The 18,758-nt window shown below is 39.4% G+C and overlaps 2 protein-coding genes across 2 annotated transcripts in view; one reads left to right on the top strand and one right to left on the bottom strand.

Moving 5' to 3' along the window:
• Nucleotides 1–454: 454 nt before the first annotated feature.
• LOC131224240 (mitochondrial phosphate carrier protein 3, mitochondrial-like) lies at nucleotides 455–1,596 on the bottom strand. Its single transcript, XM_058219776.1, has 3 exons — nucleotides 1,492–1,596; nucleotides 629–927; nucleotides 455–533 (listed from the first exon to the last, which is right to left on the bottom strand). Exons 1-3 carry the CDS (start codon nucleotides 1,594–1,596, stop codon nucleotides 455–457), a joined length of 483 nt encoding a protein of 160 aa, XP_058075759.1.
• A 3,547-nt stretch (nucleotides 1,597–5,143) lies between these two features.
• LOC131223639 (uncharacterized) overlaps nucleotides 5,144–18,758 on the top strand; it is a 68,121-nt gene continuing 54,506 nt past the window's right edge. The window contains exons 1-2 of the mRNA XM_058219092.1: nucleotides 5,144–5,365; nucleotides 11,925–12,000. Of these exons, the coding sequence (XP_058075075.1) occupies nucleotides 5,249–5,365; nucleotides 11,925–12,000 (193 nt within the window). The 5' untranslated portion in view covers nucleotides 5,144–5,248. The remainder of the gene's footprint in view (nucleotides 5,366–11,924; nucleotides 12,001–18,758) is intronic.

Genomic DNA, 18,758 nt, shown 5'->3' with positions numbered 1-18,758 from the left:
TGGTCGGATCTACAACAGGGGGCGCGGGACGAGTAATAGAGGGCGCTGGACGAGCAGAGGGATGGTCGGACGATGCAACAGAGGTGGCCGGATGACGCAGGGGTGGTCGGATTTGACAGGTGGTGCCGGATTTGGATCAGTGAAGCTCTGATACCATGTAAACCGAGAGGAGCTGAAAGCTTTTGTATATTTGAGACAATCCAAAGGGGTTGAATATATAGAGATTACAGCATCTATATAAGGAAAGAAATAAAATCAGAATCCTTTACATATGGAAACCAACTATACAAGGTATATTTCAGTCTGCCTAACAGTTTCGTAGGCTTCATCATAAATTAGTAACCAGAACACCATACAACTTGGACAATAATATTATGGTTGCTTTAATCCAAAGCAATGCATAAGATATTTGAGCAATTTCTTGAACAGATAGACGTATACAACCAAAAGAAAACTACAACAACGAGCAAAGGAAACATTTCAACTTACATGGAATTTGGCGAACCCAAAGAGGAACAAGCCCCTTATACAACCTGAATATGAAAGCAACAGAAGACGACACTTTAAGCATATAGAAAAACCAAAGAGCAAATTGTCAAGGACAGTACAAACAACTAAAAAGATGTACCCAAGAGCACCTGTTCTGACAAACTTGGAGAAACCATCAGAAAAGCCTTTAGCAAAACCGGGCTGGGTTTGGACTCGGACCTTCACTGCCTCCATTGGGCAGAGAGGAACATCCGCAATCACTTTGGCAAATGCAGACCTCACAAGGTAAATCAAGGTCTTATACTTGGCTGCATACCTTGAACCAGCAATGTCAGAGTAGTACTTCTTAAAGAACTCGTAGAATCCAAACTTACAGGCACCCTGAGCACTGTAACCAAGCAGTGTCGGCACCCAGTCCCTGAAGAAACTTTTAACTCCCTACTCTTTAAACAACACACCAAACGTGAACGCGATGCTTTTGTACTTCGCAGGGTCAATATGAAGAAAAGCAAACAGAAGCATGAAGAAGAACAAGAAAATCTAACTATAGATCCAAGTCATGACATCAAATCAAAACGAAAGATTCAAAGAAAAGATAGAAAAAAATAGAGAGTGAAAATAGAATTAAAAAGAATCTCAAACTGAAGTTAAAAACAACTGGGTCTAGAAATCATCCCAATTGCTGTTAAAATCTCAATGATTAAATAGATGCACCAAGAGACAAAATGTCCAAAAATACGAACTACAAATGACCTAGCAGTTGCTTTAACCATGAAATTCATGAGTCAAACAACTGTTCATAAGGTGACAAAGACATGAATGAAGGGAAAACACAAATATCAGCCAAGTCTCGCAAGTCCAAACCAGATCATAAATAAATTATAATTAACCAACACTCATGTAACTTCATGGAAACTTGGGAGTTATGAAGCAAAAGGACTATTTCTTTCTATTTTGCTAGGTAATTCTAAAATCAAATTGACAACCTCAAGCCCAAATTACCTTTTTCTCCCCAGTCAAAATTTCTATAGCATTACTAAAGATCCCTGTTGTTTTTGCTTTCCGTACGCTTGTGACTTCATAAAAAGATATTATTTTCTGCAACATGAACTCATATTAAAATATTGCCTTTTGTATAACTAAGACATAAGAGTGTCCAACTAGTTCAAACAATCAGTATAGGATTGAAGCTAGAGTGTAAATGACAGACCTAGATACACAATCTTTAGCTACAAACTCCACTAAGTCATTTGCTTCTCTGCAGACATGAGTAAGGTATCTACATACCTAGATACACAATCTTTTTCCCCCTTTTATTTATTTATTTATTTATTTTTATTTTTTTTTCTCTTTTAGTTTTTGAATGCCTCAAGTATTTCATCAACCAGTTACATTTAGTACAAATCCTCCTGCTGGAAGATCATGAAGGAAGAAGATCAGCAAAGAGCAGCACATGAAAAGGCATAAAAAAAGAGCAGACTCAAGACATGAGACAAAAGCTAAAATCTAGAAATTAAAATAAAATAAAATAAAAAATCTTTTAAATAAGGTTATGAGGAATCAAACCCAATTGTACTCCAGAACATTTCACCTAGCATCATTATCTATTTGGTAAGTAGGTTTCGTCTATATTACTGCCATAGCAATGCAAGGAAAATGAGAACTTCATAAATTTTGGGTGTGAAGGATCGTCAATCAACTTTTCATTACATGGGCCATCCAAAGTGAGGCAGAACAATTCTGATCATAAAAAATGAGAGCCCCAAGAATGGTGGATATCCAATTTACCAACCAATCTCCCTTTTAAAAGGAGAAGGTATTTTAATGGCTTGCACATCATGCTAAACACCATGCTATATCACACAGATGGTAGTGATATAGAACAACAACAGATGATCCATCTGTTTATGCGATCTCACGGGAGTGGAGGACCTGCTTGCCAACAAACTACTGAGATTGAAAGGAACCGTTTGACTAAGTTATTTGGAATTCTGACTGTTTGGGGCATTATATCAAACGCTCAGGCTACTATAGAAGTGGATCACTTCTATTCTTGAAAATCATGAAAAAATTTAAGTCTTGGAAGAGCTAATTACCTACTGCGATCAACACTCTCTCATCTCTATGTCAGAAATACCTAGAAATAGAATATTAAAATTAGAGAATTTTGGAGATGAAATGCTCTAATTTGTGCATCAATAAGACATCAGAAGCTCAAAAATATCAATCTGAACTCAAAAACTGTGGGAAAACCATGAAATTGCATGCATTTGACTCCAGGAAAAAAGTATAATTTAAACCAAAATATCTGCTCTAATATATCATATACCAACTTGAACAAAAATGAAAGACAAAAACCAAAAATTGAGTGCATTCGATTTTATAAAAACAATCTCAATTACTCAATAACCATACTGTCTACTCTAATTTACACTTGGAACCACAATTTCAATGAAGATCCGATATCAGGAGATCAGATACACATATCTGAACTCAAAAATAGCAGAAAAAACCTATTGCACGTGAGACCTTAAAAAGAAGAAGAAGAAGAAGTCCCAATTATCTCAAAGCCACAATTTCTGCTCTGATCTATGTCCAAAACTGTATTTCATATGAAATTTGAAATCAGGGGCTTAAAAACACCAATCTAAGCTCAAAAGCAATACCAAAGAAAACCCAGAGATTCATGCATTCGACTATACTAACAACCTCAATTATCTGAAATAACCGGAATTTCAACCTGGGCTCGAATCATTTACTTAACCGTAAAACATCTGCAACCCAAGCCGAATATCCTACCGTGAAACATCAGTGGAAGATGCAACACCAGCCCACTGATTTTAGTGTCAGCCCATCCTCATGATGGGGCCCGCCTTTTGCGCCGATCGGACGTCCTGAAACTAGGCACATTGGTGAGGCCCATGGTTCAGATCACTAAACCGTGGGTCCCACTCATGCAAACCGAAAGGGCAACGGTACCGTCCAGGGCCCGAGCGAAGTATGATTTCCCCCTCGCTAAAGCTTTGGCTGAGTGCAGGCACTTAGAAACTAAGTGGAAATTGCACACGTGCAATACTTGAAATTCAAGTTAAACGGTTCAAATTAGGGATCCCAGATATATCAGCTGTTGAAGCATTGATCTGCACATCCTTACTGGACTGCTGCGCACTCACAAAAACGAACAACAATGGATACCTTAGCTAGATTAGGGGACCGTTTGATACTAAATTTAGGACATGCAAAACTAGGTCTAGTAAAATATAGAGTTTATTTGTTCATATATTTCACCGTAGATTGGGTTCTTATTTATCGCTTCTGATGTCGCTAACATATATGGTCATAAATCTATTGCTAAGTTGCGTATCATATAAGGAATTATCCTCAAAATCCAAGGCATTATCTTCAACTTAGTTCTCCACGAATATCTCGGGAGACTGAGCTTCTCGAGAGCTGTTTGTAGAGGTCATGCTCAATTACCGAGGCCAAGCTATTATGAGACGTCCTTCCATGTGTTTTGTATTCTCTCTCATATGATTATATTGGTCAATGCATTCTTACCATAACATTAGCCATATTTGATTATCTTTCGGATTGATGGGCCACATCTAATTGGATGGCTAAAGATGAAAAATATCAATGGTGCAATTTCAACAAACTAGTGTCCACGAATAAGGGTTTAAGGCCGTTCAGCCGATCTGATTTTGGGACACTGAATTAGCGACAGTGCGTCCCAAAACAAACCCAGTAGAATTCGAGTGAGTACACGTACACAGATTCCAAAGTGCCTGTGTATCAAGTGTCATACTCTGCCAGAGTATGAAATAACTTGAAGACCGCGTCTGATGAAAGATCCAAATCATTGTGGGCCCACACAAAAAACCACGGTTGGCATCCTATCCCAATTTTTACTGTGGTGTGACCCACCTAAGCTGTGGATCGGGCTGATTTTTGTCCCCAAAGTGTAGAATCAAGAAGCACAACTAATGGACGGGGAGGATGGACTTCACATATACAACATGGTGACCCCAAAGAACAGGGTCACTAGCCAATCCGCTCTCGCGCTGGAGGCGGGTTGGCTAGTGCCGTGCCACTAGCCCGGTGGCTAATGGTCAGTGCTCTGTGGGCCCCACTATGAAGTATATGTTTTATCCATGCTGTCCATCCAATTTCACAGATCATTTTAGGGCTTGATCCCAAAAATTATAGATATATAAATCTCAGGTAGGCCACACCACATGAAAACAGTAGTGATCGGATGTCCACTATTAAGATCCTCCTAAGGCCCATTGTATTGTTTATTTGACATCCAATATGTTGATTAGGTCATACAGATCTAGATGAAGTTAAAAATAAAAGATCAGCTTGATCCAAAACTTTATGTCCGCCAAGAAGTTTTTAACGGTGGACGTTCACTTAACACTTTTCCTGTAATGTGGTTCACTTGAGATTGGATATACATTATTTTTCGGATTCATAACATAAAATGATCTAAAAAAATAGTTGGACGGCATGGATGAAACAAATACATTATGGTGGGGCCCACTTAGCACCGACCAGTAGCCATTGGCTAGTGGCAGGGTCACGAGCCAATCCGCTCTCGCGCTCTAGACGATTCCGGTGCCGATGTGGCAAGTTTAATTCGATTCAGTGTTTATCCCTTATAAAATTTCCAAGTGCTCGCGTATCAAGCGTCCTAAACTGCCAGTGTATCAAATAACTTCCCTTGAATAGAACCCTCGGATTCATTTGGCGGGGAGAAATGGAGTCGTTGTGGAAGGAGAATATGGTGGCGAGCCACGGCATTGCAGCTGCTGCGTCGGTGACGTTTGGCGCTGCTCTCACCCATCCTTTGGACAGTCTCAAAACCCTAATCCAGGTATTAGCTTATCCCACACGAGTATCGTCTCGTGATTTTTGGATTTCTAGTAACAATAGGAATGTGAAGAATCTTGATTTGTTTTTCTCTCGTGGACTGAGCCAAACGCACCCTCAAAATGGAGATTTACTTGATACTCTGGTAGAGTATCATGCTTGATACTCTGGACTTGGAAATTGTATACGTGGCATACACTAACTCAAACTAAACTGACTACATATTGGAACCCGCTGGTCGCTAATTTGCAGTCATTGTGTCAAATACCACTAGATTTTGAAATTTTCGCGAGAATCACTTAAACGATATTATCGTGATATTTTCAAAATCTTGGCAGATTTTAAAATATTAAGTTTTTATTGTGATCTTATCATGATATTAATTCGAAAAATAATAAACAACATAAAGGAATTTGTTATATAAATATACGTTTTACATTTAATTTAATTTAATAATTTACAATAAGTGTTTTTAAATACTTCTATTTTCAGTGAGATTTTCCCAATAATAACTCAAGAAAAGCCCAAAATTTGAAAATCTCTTGAGAAATTGCTGAGAATGAGATCTGTTGCTATGTTTACAGTCCTAAAATCAGGTTGGTTGAACAATCCTAACCTCTGATTCATGGACACTTGTTTGTTGAAATAGGACCATTGGATATTTTTCATTTTAACTGTCTAATACATGTTCACCAATCTGATAGTCAGATAAACAAATAAGTGTAGTTTTAACTGGGGCCGATAATTTGGACGTATGCAATTTCTAAGTAATTTTAAGTGCCTGCATATGATCCATCACATTTAGCCAGAGTATCAAAGCTATTCTCCCCTCATAATATGATATAAAGCTGAAATTGGAGGGGATTTTTTTTTTTTTTCCTTCTCTGTCTTCTCCTACTTTCAGTTAGAGAGAAATGATCCGGTGCTCTCATTGTACTATAAGTTATGGTGCTCCTACTTGGACAGTCCAACTAACCTATCTGGACTGCCTCTCCTAGGTCCAGACAACATTTAATGGCTACCATGTAAAAATCATAGATCACACCAATTGAACAATTCTAACCATCTGATCAGTGCCATCTAAAATGGATATTCAAGGTCATTTATGAGCCATCTATTTGTTGGGGCCCATCATGGATTGTTTATGGTTGTAAGGAATTACTTCTATCAGTGAATCCTAACCATCCCAACCATGGGCTAGAAAACAGATGGCAATAGAAAAGAAGTCTTTAACTCATCGATGTATCAGACATCATGTCAGTGTGATTTTCACATGGTATCCCTTTAAGTGTATGCTGAACCTTGTAGACAGTCTTGATCGTTCAATTGGGCTTGCAATGTATCTGATGAACATTCTAGACACTGGAACAATAGTCCTGATCTCCAGACACGTTTGCCACATGTATTGCACGTGGGAATTTCATACAACTTCCATATAGAGCATGGTATTAGAAAATAGTTATGTTATGGTCGTGTTGGCCATTACATAAGGAAATGGTACTGCATTATGTTATTCTAGGTGAATTGATCCATTATGAAAAATGGGCTGTATTGGCCCATATTAGCCAAAACAGGCCGATATGCCCATATCAGCATCGTTATGGGGTTGATGAGGCTGCTATAGGCCTATATGGTCATAATGTGCCCATTTTCAACATTTTTTTTCTAGTTTTCTCTCAATTTTCCGTTTCAACCATGAAGGAAGCTTAGAAACTAATTTTAAACTAGATCTATTTTGAAGATCAAAACAAAATTTGAGTGGAATTCTATGAATCAAAGTGGATTGGACCATTTTCAGAAATATTGAAAGAGGGGTTAACGGTCACTTTTTGCATTTTTCCATCTTTTTGTTGTATTTATAGCTAGGGGCCCTAACTACCAAATCATGCTTTGATGTGTGTTAGATTGGGGCCTGTTTGGTCAACTTTTAGCTGGACAAGCTGACACCGCATGATAGATAGCATTCTTATCAAAGAATGGTCCATTACACCACCAAATAGATGTCCAAAACTGCGAAAGAATACATATTCTGATACTTAATATTTTTAGAATTTTACTAATAATTTTGAGGATTTCTTCCCAAGAAAAAAGAAGTTACAATGCTGTATCGGCCGACATGGGACCCTATTGGATCAAGCTGGCCAATACGCTGATTGATAATGTTACATAATACCTTGATATAGAGACCTGCATATTTAGTGCTTTTATTTTGTAATGGCAGGCACATACCTGGCTAACTCCATAGGCACATTGACATGCAACACAGCCAACCTTTTGAGCGTGTGATACATATGAGTGGTGCATGAGGTGCCCCCAGCATGAAGAGGACTGCAACAAAACCAGGATGGTCCCCTCATCAAAAGGACTGTACATGTGTGTTTAATGAGGCCATGTGCCATTTTTTTTTTCTGTTTGAAAACTTGTCCAAGCTTTTCATATATGAGCAGACAAACCTGATTTTTGCATCTGGTCATTTCACGAGGAGAACGCCTTATGAACCGAGATCTCCCAAACGCCTGCCAGGTTAGCACGTCTGCTGTGTTGTAAGATATGTGTGAAGAGGTGCATGTCGAGTAGCTATATAGTTTAATAATGAGACAAAAAACCCAATGACACTCAGCGGAATGGAGATCTTCGAATGTTCAACAATCCAATTTCAATTCGAGGGTAAAATAAGATGGCTTTTTGAAAGAAGATAGTTCATTAATTATCTCTTCACACTACTACAAAACATTCCATTTATGAGTGATTATGTGATCCTCACCTTGAGGACATGTATAGGAATCCTTGGGCTCCGTTTTATCGGTGATTTAAACCATTATTTGACGGAGCCCTACTTGAATGGTCCATGTCTCTAGGATTCTTCCAAAATTTGAGATTGTTGCTGTTCAATCTTCGATTTGTTTTCCTTAACAATTGCTTCTTTTTTTATTTTCTATTTGTTTTCCTTAACAATTGCTTCTTTTTTTTTCTTAAACATTTTTTTGCTAGAGAATGATTGAAGGCTTAGGATTGTCCCATCATGGAGATTTTTGGTACACACCCCATCCACGGTGGTGCTTGTCATATCAACATCACAATTTGGATCACTAAACCAAGTGCTCCATTTTCATGGGCCCAATGCTTGTGGGCACAATACATGTCCCTTGCTCAAGGTTCATATAATTTCTATACCATTAGTGATTATGTGTTAGAACATAATAAACAGGCAGGTTTCTTTACCTGCTTTGAAAGCAACCTTTTTATCTTTGGAAGAATCTTAAATGCACTCATTACTCCTCAGGGCAAACAAACCTTCTCTAATGCATCTCAAAACATTGATCATTTATATAGCATGTAGGCATACCTCCAAATCGTGGTTGGTGGGGTTTCATGGGCATGTGTACTACCTAAGGAGCTTGCTTTTCGTGGAAGCAAGAAAAATAGAGCCATTTTAAGCAGTGTTTGTGCTGGTACGGTACAGAAGAAGGGGAAGCGGTGTACCACGTGCTATGTTAGGGTGCTTGGTGTGAGGCCTATCATCCATTGTAGGTTGGGGGAAAGGTCTAATGAACACTCTGCAGGAAGGCAGGTTTCATACAAGCGGTGGGTTCTACTGTTTTCGTGACCTGAACCATGTTGGGTTGGTTGCAGGGACTGAGGCTTACTTTGTTGGCCCTAGAAGGAAGAAACGACAGGAAGGGTAGTTGGCAATGGCAGGTTGAACTGGAGTCACCCAGAATCATCAAATAACAGACTACCAAAAGTTATAAGGTCTCAAAGGCCCGAAGACAAGCAGAAACCATTGTGCAAAAGTGCACCGTCATGGATATCCTTTCTCTCAGCTCGTACCTTAGTAGTGACTGAGTGCCAGTAGTTGCTCAAGGCCATGAGGGCCTTTTTATGGAGGCTCCTTGCCAGCTGCTCAGGTACGGTTCCGCTAAACTAATTCCGGGACACCTTGTGTTGCTGCTGCTGTTGCCAATAATTAGAATTATGGCTGAATGATCCTGTGGATCCCACTGCTGAAGAATGATGCATGTGAGAGGGATCTGGGGATGATTTAGAAAATCATCTGATACAACTTGTTATCTTCTGAGTCATATGGTTTTGGTCCAAAATGAAATGAGCCACCATGCCAAAATAGGATCAAAACCAACTGATACAGGGTGAGTTGTATGGTTCCAGTCCTCTGTCAAGTCGTCGTCAGAAACTGCTATTTTAACCCATGGATCCATGTTGGCATTCAGGGGGACCTGTTGAGTCTTTATCTGATCCGGGGTTTGAAATGCCTCGAATGCCAAACCATTTTGGTTGCCGGATATTGTTGGGTGACGAATCTCAACATTGAACCCCCTTAGGTAATAAGCTCTGCATAGCCTCATACTTTGGATGAAGTATCAACCATAAGCCCTGCCCCAAACTCTGAGCATGCAGAAGGGGCTTGGAATTTTCATAAATGAAGATGGCTGTGAAGCAACACAGGACAATAGGGAATGGGACGTGAGTCATTAAGAGAATCTGGTGTAGTGTAGTAGCGGCTAAGGAACACCTGAAGTGGCTGGTGTCAGTACGACTGCCTAACAATGATGGGGAGGACATGTAGGTGAATAGCGTGACTGTGTGCTAGCAGGAGAGGAACTAGTAGCTTGTGACTAGAGATGAAAAGAATCTTGCTTTATCTGAAGATGAAATTTCAGGGTGTGCATAGCAGACACTAATTGATAGACGAGTTGCATTACATGACCCCTAGGGCACCTGAAGCTCTATAAAAGGGGTGCTTCATTCGAATTGCAATGATTCATTCCAAGAGAGAGACTAAGGTCATCAGCCTAAGCAATTTTATTTGGAGGTGGTTGTTTACCAGCGCCAAAACTCCGACTAGGATGTTTACTAGTAGACCAACATATCATACTTGCCCCACAAATTGATTCGGGTGATTCTTTGAGCAGCTCACAATGTTCAACAGTGGATCTGATAGAGCATATGATCATTTGTAGTCTGGAACTTGTCATAAGAGCCTGTGGCAAGACATACTGGAATCGCCGAGCCACTGACATAACCCAGACAACTGGGAAGGTAGTAGCTGTAATGACCTCCAGAAGTGGTTTTGATAGTTTGAAGCTGTTGTGGCTGGTGGCACTGAAATGACTGTAGTTTATGACAAACTTGGTTAAGACTGGAATACTAGATGCGATTCGGAACTCCATTATGGGGTCCTTTTTAATATCGACATTGGGGTTACATCAGCTGGGCCCAAATTGATACGATATTGGGCATATCAGATCATACTGACCTGTGTTTAGATGATATGGGTCTGTAAAACAATGAATCTATCTATCTTCTTCTTTTTTTCTTTTTTTTTTAGGTGTGTTTTTAACATGTATGTAGTGGTGCCTTAAACCATTCTTTGATGAGCATTCTGTATGCTGGCTTGACATGCTGAAAGTCAACTAAGTAGGTCCCAATCGAACCAAGGCATCTGGTAACGGTAACGGTAATGGAAGATGGCTGGCCATTACGATATGGCCGAACTTTCTTTTAAAGAAAAAATGCGAAAGAATGTCATAAAAATCTAGAAAAATGTGAGGATCCTAAATGTGCATTCTTGTTTTGCTTTAAACATGTATTTGATGGTGTAACAGGATATTCTTTGATAAGAATGCTATCTCGGGCTGCCTGAGTACTATTAACCTGATTGGCTCTAAAATTCCTATATTTCATATTTCCATAAATATCTAATATCAATACATTATAAGTCTACATTATACACCATTTCCCTCAAGAATTTTGAGCAAAAATTAAAAATAAAATTCAGATGAATACTGTCAACCTGATTTGGGTACACACTTGAACAGCCTGGAAATTGCCCGAAATTCATGTAATCCGTGGGATTCTTCCCACTTATGCATATTCCTAGTTGAAAATCTTGTGTTTGGATCTTGCAAATGGGTGTAAATGTAGTTGAAGATGAGGGTAAGGTTATCTCACACTATTGAAATGGAGGAGAAAAGGAAAAATAATGCAAAACAACCAATGAGAGAGTGTATCCATGCATAATGGCCCTTGCTAATATGCGCGTGCTGTGAAGGCAACATTGCTGTTGAGGGTGGGTCTCCATTCATGGCTCAGTGTTAGACTAACAAGAGTTTCAACACTGAGACCAGGGATTGAGTGCCCATGTGGTGTATAAAATAAAATAAAATAAAAAATAAAAAAAATAAAAAAAAACAAAAAAAAACACAAAGGTTGCTGTTGAGGGCCATTATGAGGAAGAAATCAATTTACTCATTTTTTGAGGAAAAGTGTAATGATGACAGTCAAGTTTCCACAGCTACTTTTTACACACAGTGAAAAACACCGTATTCCCTCGAAACTGTTTTCATTTCCTACCATTTCCAGCTTCCCAAACAGGCCATAAATGTAACATAAAAAAAATGACCTAAACTTTCTTTATTTCTTCTATGACCACGTCTTAAATGTAAAGGTGATTGGAAGCTTAAATTGATGGGATGTACTTTAGTACATGTGTGGGTTTCTCTAACTAGCTTGTTTTATATTTATTCTTTTGAGTTTGTCAACAGGTTGGTGCAAGTTCTAATCAACAATTGACCACCACTCAAGTTTTGGGTAGAGTTGTATCAATATCAGGGAGCGGAGGTAACTTCATTGAATTAGTAATTCTATTCCATGTGTAGCCATGAGTGTTTTATTGGTATTTTGCACTGCCATTTTGCAGATGGTTTCTCAGCTCAATGCTCCATCATGTGTAAATTCATAAACATAATATTTACATCAAACATGTGCAGGTCTCTAGGCTGTCAGTGGGTACTTGGACCTGTGGGTACCGGTTGGACCAGAACTGATTTTAACTGGTTCAGATCCGACCTGTTAAGAAACTGGGTCAGGTTCAGCTCTTTCCTTTTGGACCTGGTTAAGTTTCAGGACTAGCTGGGTAAGGGTCGGGTCCATCAACTTCGACCCTATTAAAATCAGGTCGATGTTTAGGTCCAATTAGTTTGATAATAACACTATACATGTTAGAAGTATATATTAGTTATTCTAGCAACAGGAATGAGGTTTCCTAACCCACTTGCATGTACCCAAGCATGAGTTGAAGTGGAACATGTGTGTGCAATCTAATCCATTGGGTAGGCCCAACCATGTAAATGCTCGTTTGACTCAAACCCGACTCAAAACCTAGATCCAAAGACCTGATGGGTACCTGAACCTGATTGGATCCGGGTTTAGATCTTCAAGAACAAAAACCGTTCCCAGATGAACCCAGGCCCGGCAAGCCAGCCAGACTGGACCCACTTAGCTTGGGTGCGAGTATTGTAGGACTCAACCTGACTCCGATACATTGACAATGGTATAGATCTTTGTAGAGTTATGTAAAGGTGATAGGAAATAGAAAAGAGGAAAGGTGATGGGAAAAAGAGAATGGAGAGAGAAATAACTAGGGTTGTACGTCCCTACTCTCTTCCTTTTTATATTAAGTCAAAAAAGCAAAAATGCCAAATGTAACCTCCTACTGACAATATGATATGTGCATAATAAATGCACCTAAATAAACTAATTAAAGGGGGTGCATGGACAAAACTAAAGATTAGGTGGGCATACAATCGCAAGAACCCTTACTATGTTGTCAAATTTGTTATAATATTGCAAATCGTAATATGGTTTGCAAATTTTATCGTAAATTGTAAAATTTTCTTATGATTTTCATAAAAATTGAAAAAATCTGCAAAAATATAAATAAATCAGAAAAAAAAATAATTAAAAACTCATCAAACATCCATTTCCCAGAAATATGCACCAAGTAATACCCACCATATCATGATAGTGTTAAGAGGATTCTTATCTTTGGTTTATTTTTTGTCGTTCAAGAAATTTTAAAAAAATTACAAGAATCCTTTAATAATTTATATTTTTTGTACTTGTCTTCAGCATAGAATCATGTTAAAAAATCGGTATTCGATTTTTAGACCAACGAAAAAAGAGATTTTGATTTCTAACCATCATTACCACAATACACATACGACAACATGAAACATTCCAGCTAGGTCATACATCAATTTGGTGTTTCGACCAATTAAGAAGTAAGAAATCATAAGAAAATGCAACACAATTTAACATTAAAGAGAATATCTATAATGTAAGCTATTGTAAAGAATAAAATAAAGTAATTAAACTTCTTCTAAATGATTCTTATAGCCCCCACTAATTTAAAAGCATAAAATGAAAGTCAAGTAAAGCTTAAAATAGAAGAGAACAGGTATATATAAATCGTAAATCGGGATTTGAATTGTGAATAGTAGGATTCATCTAACAAGGGACTCAAGGTGGAATTCAAATTATTTTGCTTAAGATTCGACTCAAAATGTAAATCGTAAATCATAAATCTTAAATCATAGGATTTCGACAACTATTACAGTCATCCAGTTGGACTATACAATTGTACAGTTCACATCCATAGTTATTAACACTCTCCCTCAAGCTGGAGCATGGATGTTGTTGATGCCTAGCTTGGAATAAATATGTGTAGATTGATTGAGGCCAAGAGCTTTGGTGAATGCATCAGTAAGTTGATCTTGAGATTGAACATTAAGGCTTAGAAATTTCACCACTAGAAACCTTCTTACTTATGAAATGGCAGTCAACTTCAATATGCTTGATTCTTCATTATAAACCGGCTTATTTGCAATATGGGAGGCTGCTTTGTCACGCTCTCCAAACTCGGGAACCAGGCTCACAAAATTCTCGGTCACCGAATCTGGTGCCGACAACATCTGTAGTATCCCATTCTCGGATCCCAGCTCCCATACGCCAGGTCTCGATCCTGGGATCCTACAAGGAGGATTTTCAGGGTGATTTTTTTTATTTTTTTTATTTTTATTGTAAATTAAGGGTAGGTGGGGTCTACTTTGGACAATCCAGTCCCTCCATTTTTATCACTACATAGTGTGCCCAAAGAGTCTTGGATCAAGTTGATTTTTGCACTTTTCTTCCATCCGGATCTAAGTGATCTAATGAATATGTTGAATGGCAAATAAATATCACGGTGGGCCACACAAGGTAGTCCATGCTGTCGTAGCATGCGAGGCACACCGTCTCACATCGTGGCCCACTTGTGGGCCCCACAATGGTCAAGAGAGAAAGAGAAGGGAAGTAAGGGAGAGATCGGACCATTGGATGGGCCCTCGCCATTGTGGGGCCCTCCACATACAATTATCACATACATCAAGTGGGTCCCACCCCTGCGGGCCCATGAAAAATGAAAGAAAGCAAGGAAAAATGGAGTGTCCTTCGTTGCACTCATAGTGACAATGGACGGTTGGATCAGGCCAGATCGTCGATTGGATAGCTTGGATAGTCCTAGCTCCTATACTCTAACCATCAAAATTCCCCACAAGTTTTCTCTCTAATCTCTCTTAAACACTCTATCTTTTCTCTTAATCTCTCTCCTCTCTCCCTCTAATTACTCTCTAATCTTTCTTTCTTTTCTTTTCTTTTTCACTCTCCTTTTCCTCTTTTCTTTCTTTACTTGGCTCCAAATGGAGAGTATGCATGTGGCTTATGGCTCTTGGAATTGTATTGTAACATGGAGTTGGGATATAGAGGGAAAGGTGGAAACAATGGAGGGTATGATGGGGAGAAGGAATGAGAGAGAGGAGTGGGCTAGCATGATGGAGGGATGGGCTAGGCATGACTTGCTTGGACTTTGGGAGGAATGGGCATGGGGCGTATTGACTAGAGTAGTGTGAGGGGATGGGTAGTAGGGGGTATATTAGGAAACATAGGTTGTTGATGGGGCAAAGTAGGGGCAATTTAGGTCTTTTGGTTAAGGGGTAGTTGGCGGGATATGGGTGAGGGTGTGAGAGTAGAATAAGAATTTAGGAATATTAACTATTAGAGATTCCCTTTTAGATTTATGGCAAGTGGGCCCCACTCACCACGTGTACGTGCACCGAAAAACATACATGCCTCAATTTGTGTACACGTATGAAATTCTCAAACCAGGTATCGAAACGGGGCGTGCCGCGTGATGCTGGAATCATAGAACTCACACAGTCACTAGGGTACAAGTATCGGGGTGTTGCGGTACTGAAATAGGGTCGCAATTAAAGCTCGTCTATCTTGTCTGTCGGGAATATGCTAGCATTGAAAATGAAGCGTACAGAGGGTTAATTAGGGTACGGGTCTTACAACTCTACCCTTCTAACAAGAAATTTCGTCCTCGAAATTTCTTTACAACTAAACCTTACACAAGGCGCTCTTGCTAGGGTACTATGTTCAAAGTCTCTAAGTTCTCAAATGGCAATGTTAATTTTATACTAAGTTACAATGGAAACCTAGGGTGTGTTCAGGGTATCCCAAATCGGTTACGTATCGGCCGTAACGGCCGATACGTAACGGTAAAGGTGGGACCCGTTACGCGATATGGGGTCGAAACGGCCGTTATGGATTTCTGTGACCATGCTTGGCGTTCAGGCGTTCGAGCCATAACGGCCGTTCTGACCATGCATATTACGCCACTGAAAAAAAAAACAAAAAACAAAAAACAAAAGAAAAAACCTTACCTTTTTTTCCTTTCTTTTCTTCTTCCTTTTCTCTTTCTTCTTCTTCTTCTTCTTCTCGAGCAGCTGCGGCTGCGCCCGGCTGCGGCTGCGGCTGCAGCTGCTTCCTGCTCTTCTTCTTCTTCTTCCTCTCTCTCTCTCACTCTCTCTCTCGCTCTCTCAATCTCTTCTTTCCCCCTTTCCCTCTTTTTTTCTTTTCTTTCTTTCCCTTGTTTTTTTCTTTTCGTTTCCCTCTCTCTCCATTTTTTTTTAATTTATTTGCAGCAGCTGACTGCTGTAGGTACGTGTCACACAAAGACGAGCGCTGACACTCCTCGAGCTCCGAGTTGTAAGAACGGTTCAAAGGAGATCAAAGTTATATGGGCTCCACAGTGATGTATTTATTACATCTACACCGTTCACCTATTTTCAGAGATCATTTTAGAGCACCCGCCAAAAAATGAATTATATCCAGAGATCATCTGGACCACACCAAAAATAGCAGCAGCGATAATGATTTTCACGGTTAAATAATTTGTAGGCACGGTAACGTTTATTTTCCATCCAATCAGATCAGACCCGAGTAGGCCCCACCATAATATATATATTTTATCCATATCGTCCATCCATTTTGCCACGTCATTTTAAGTCAGGATTCAAAAAATTATTAATATCCAAATCTCAGGTGGACCACACCATAGGAAATAGTGATTATAGAATGCTCACCATTAAAAATTTCCTAAAGTCCACTGTAATGTTTATTTTCAATCTAACCTATTAATTGGGTCATATTGACGTGGATGAAGGGAAAACACACATGTCAGCTTGATCTAAAACTTTTCTAGCCCCAATAAATTTTTAACGGTGAATGTTTAATTATTATTGTTTCTTACGTTGCAATCCACCCGAGCTTTGGATGTGCCTCATTTTTGGGCTCATGCCCTAAAATTATTTGGCAAAATGGATGTATGGTGTAGATATAACACATTCATCACGGGTGAGGCCCAAAAAACTTTGACACGTGTGCTGCACTTTACATCCGAGTCCCTCCTAATTCAAGCCTTAAAAAATTGAACACGAGACATATATTAACTTGAAATTTGACAATTAAATTATGGACTGCAATTGCTAACTCACAATGCCAAAATCAAATTATTTGAATAGTTTTAATTGTTAATTTGTGAACTTTTATTTTTTAAAATAGGTCCTTTTGATTTTATTTTATTTTTTTTATGATTCACTATCCAATAAATGTCCACCAATTTATAAGTGGGATAATGACAATAAATGGCATGAATTTGAGGCTGATTTGGAGAATAAATTGGTCCTCCAAGTCAGGGGGCTTTGTAGGGGTATTTTTGGTCTTTTGGTTAAGGGTTGTTGGAATGAGAATGGGTAAGGGTATGAGGGTAGAATGGGTATTTAGAAAGTCTCCTTTATGAGATTCTCTTCAAGATTCCTTTCAAGTGGGCCCCACTCACCATGCATACATGGATCATAATGTGTGCTTATCTTGACTTGTGTATACGTATGCATCTCTCCAATTGAGTATCGGAATGGAACTTGCTACGTGGTGTTGGAATCGTAGCGCCCACGGGGTCGTCAAGGTATAGGTCTCGGGTCATTGCGGTATTAAAATAGGGTTACGGTCGAAGCTCACCGATCTAATCTTCCTATAACGTGCCGACACGAAATTTCTTTACAACTAAACCTTACACAAGGCGCTCTTGCCAGGGTACTATGTTCAAAGTCTCTAAGTTCTCAAATGGGAATGTTAATTTTATACTAAGTTACAATGGAAACCTAGGGTGTGTTTCTAAATTTCCAAGATTGAAATTCTAATCATTCTAAGTTCATAACAATCACACAATGATGTATATCCAATCTAAGATCATTAACAGATATATGATGTTGTTCGCAGGTATTCTCAAGTTATGCTCTAATACCAACTTCCGTCACGCCCCAAACTAGGGAACCATGTTCACAAAATTTCCGGCCACCGAATCCGGTGCCGACAGCCTCCGTATATCCCATTCTCGGATCCCAGCTCCCATACACAAGGTCTCGATCCTGGGATCCTACACAAAATCGAGGCATGTGTGCTTTTCAGTGCATGTACATGTGGTGAGTGGGGCCCACTTGCAATAAATATAGAAGAGAATTTCTAATAGTTAACATTCCTAAATTCCTATTCTACCTTTACACCCTCACCCATATGACCCCAACTACCCCTTAATGAAAGACTTAAATTGCCTCTATTTTACCCCACCAACAACTTATGTTTCCTAATTTACCCCCTACTACCCATCCCCTCACACTACTCTAATCAACACATCCCATGCCCATTTCTGCTAAAGTCCAAGCAAGTCATGCCTAGCCCATCCCTCTATCATGCTAGCCCACTCCTCTCTCTCCTTCCTTCTCCCCATCCTACCCTCCATTGTTTCCACCTTTCCCTCTATATCCCTACTCCATGTTACAATATAATTTCAAGAGCCATAAGCCACATGCCTACTCTCCATTTGTCGCCAAGTAAAGAAAGAAAAGAGGAAAGGGAGAGTGAGAAAGAAAGAATAGAGAGTAATTAGAGGGAGAGAGTAGAGAGAGATTAAGAGAAAAGGGAGTGTTTAAGAGAGATTAGAGAGAACTTGAGGGGAATTTTGAGTGTTAGAGGAGTATAGGAGGAGCTAGACCATTCAAGTTGTCCGATAGACGATCCGGCCCGATCCAACTGTCCATCGCCGCTATGAGTGCAAGGGAGGACAAACTCTCCATTTTTCCTTGCTTTCTTTCATTTTTCATGGGCCCACAAGGGTGGGACCCACTTGGTGTATATGATAATTGTGTGTGGAGGGCCCC

The sequence above is a fragment of the Magnolia sinica genome, chromosome 13, assembly GCF_029962835.1.
Source record: "Magnolia sinica isolate HGM2019 chromosome 13, MsV1, whole genome shotgun sequence".
NCBI lineage: Eukaryota > Viridiplantae > Streptophyta > Magnoliopsida > Magnoliales > Magnoliaceae > Magnolia > Magnolia sinica.
This window is presented reverse-complemented; position numbering and strand designations above follow the sequence as displayed.

Bases quoted from the DNA above. Each gene is read 5' to 3' on its own strand.
- LOC131224240 (XM_058219776.1), bottom strand. From the start codon at position 1,596: ATGTTGCAGAAAATAATATCTTTTTATGAAGTCACAAGCGTACGGAAA. The intron at 928-1,491 runs GTAATTTGGGCT...TTTAAAGAGTAG, and splicing joins TTTTGACTGGGGAGAAAAAG to GGAGTTAAAAGTTTCTTCAG. The intron at 534-628 runs GTACATCTTTTT...TTTCATATTCAG, and splicing joins GTCAGAACAGGTGCTCTTGG to GTTGTATAAGGGGCTTGTTC.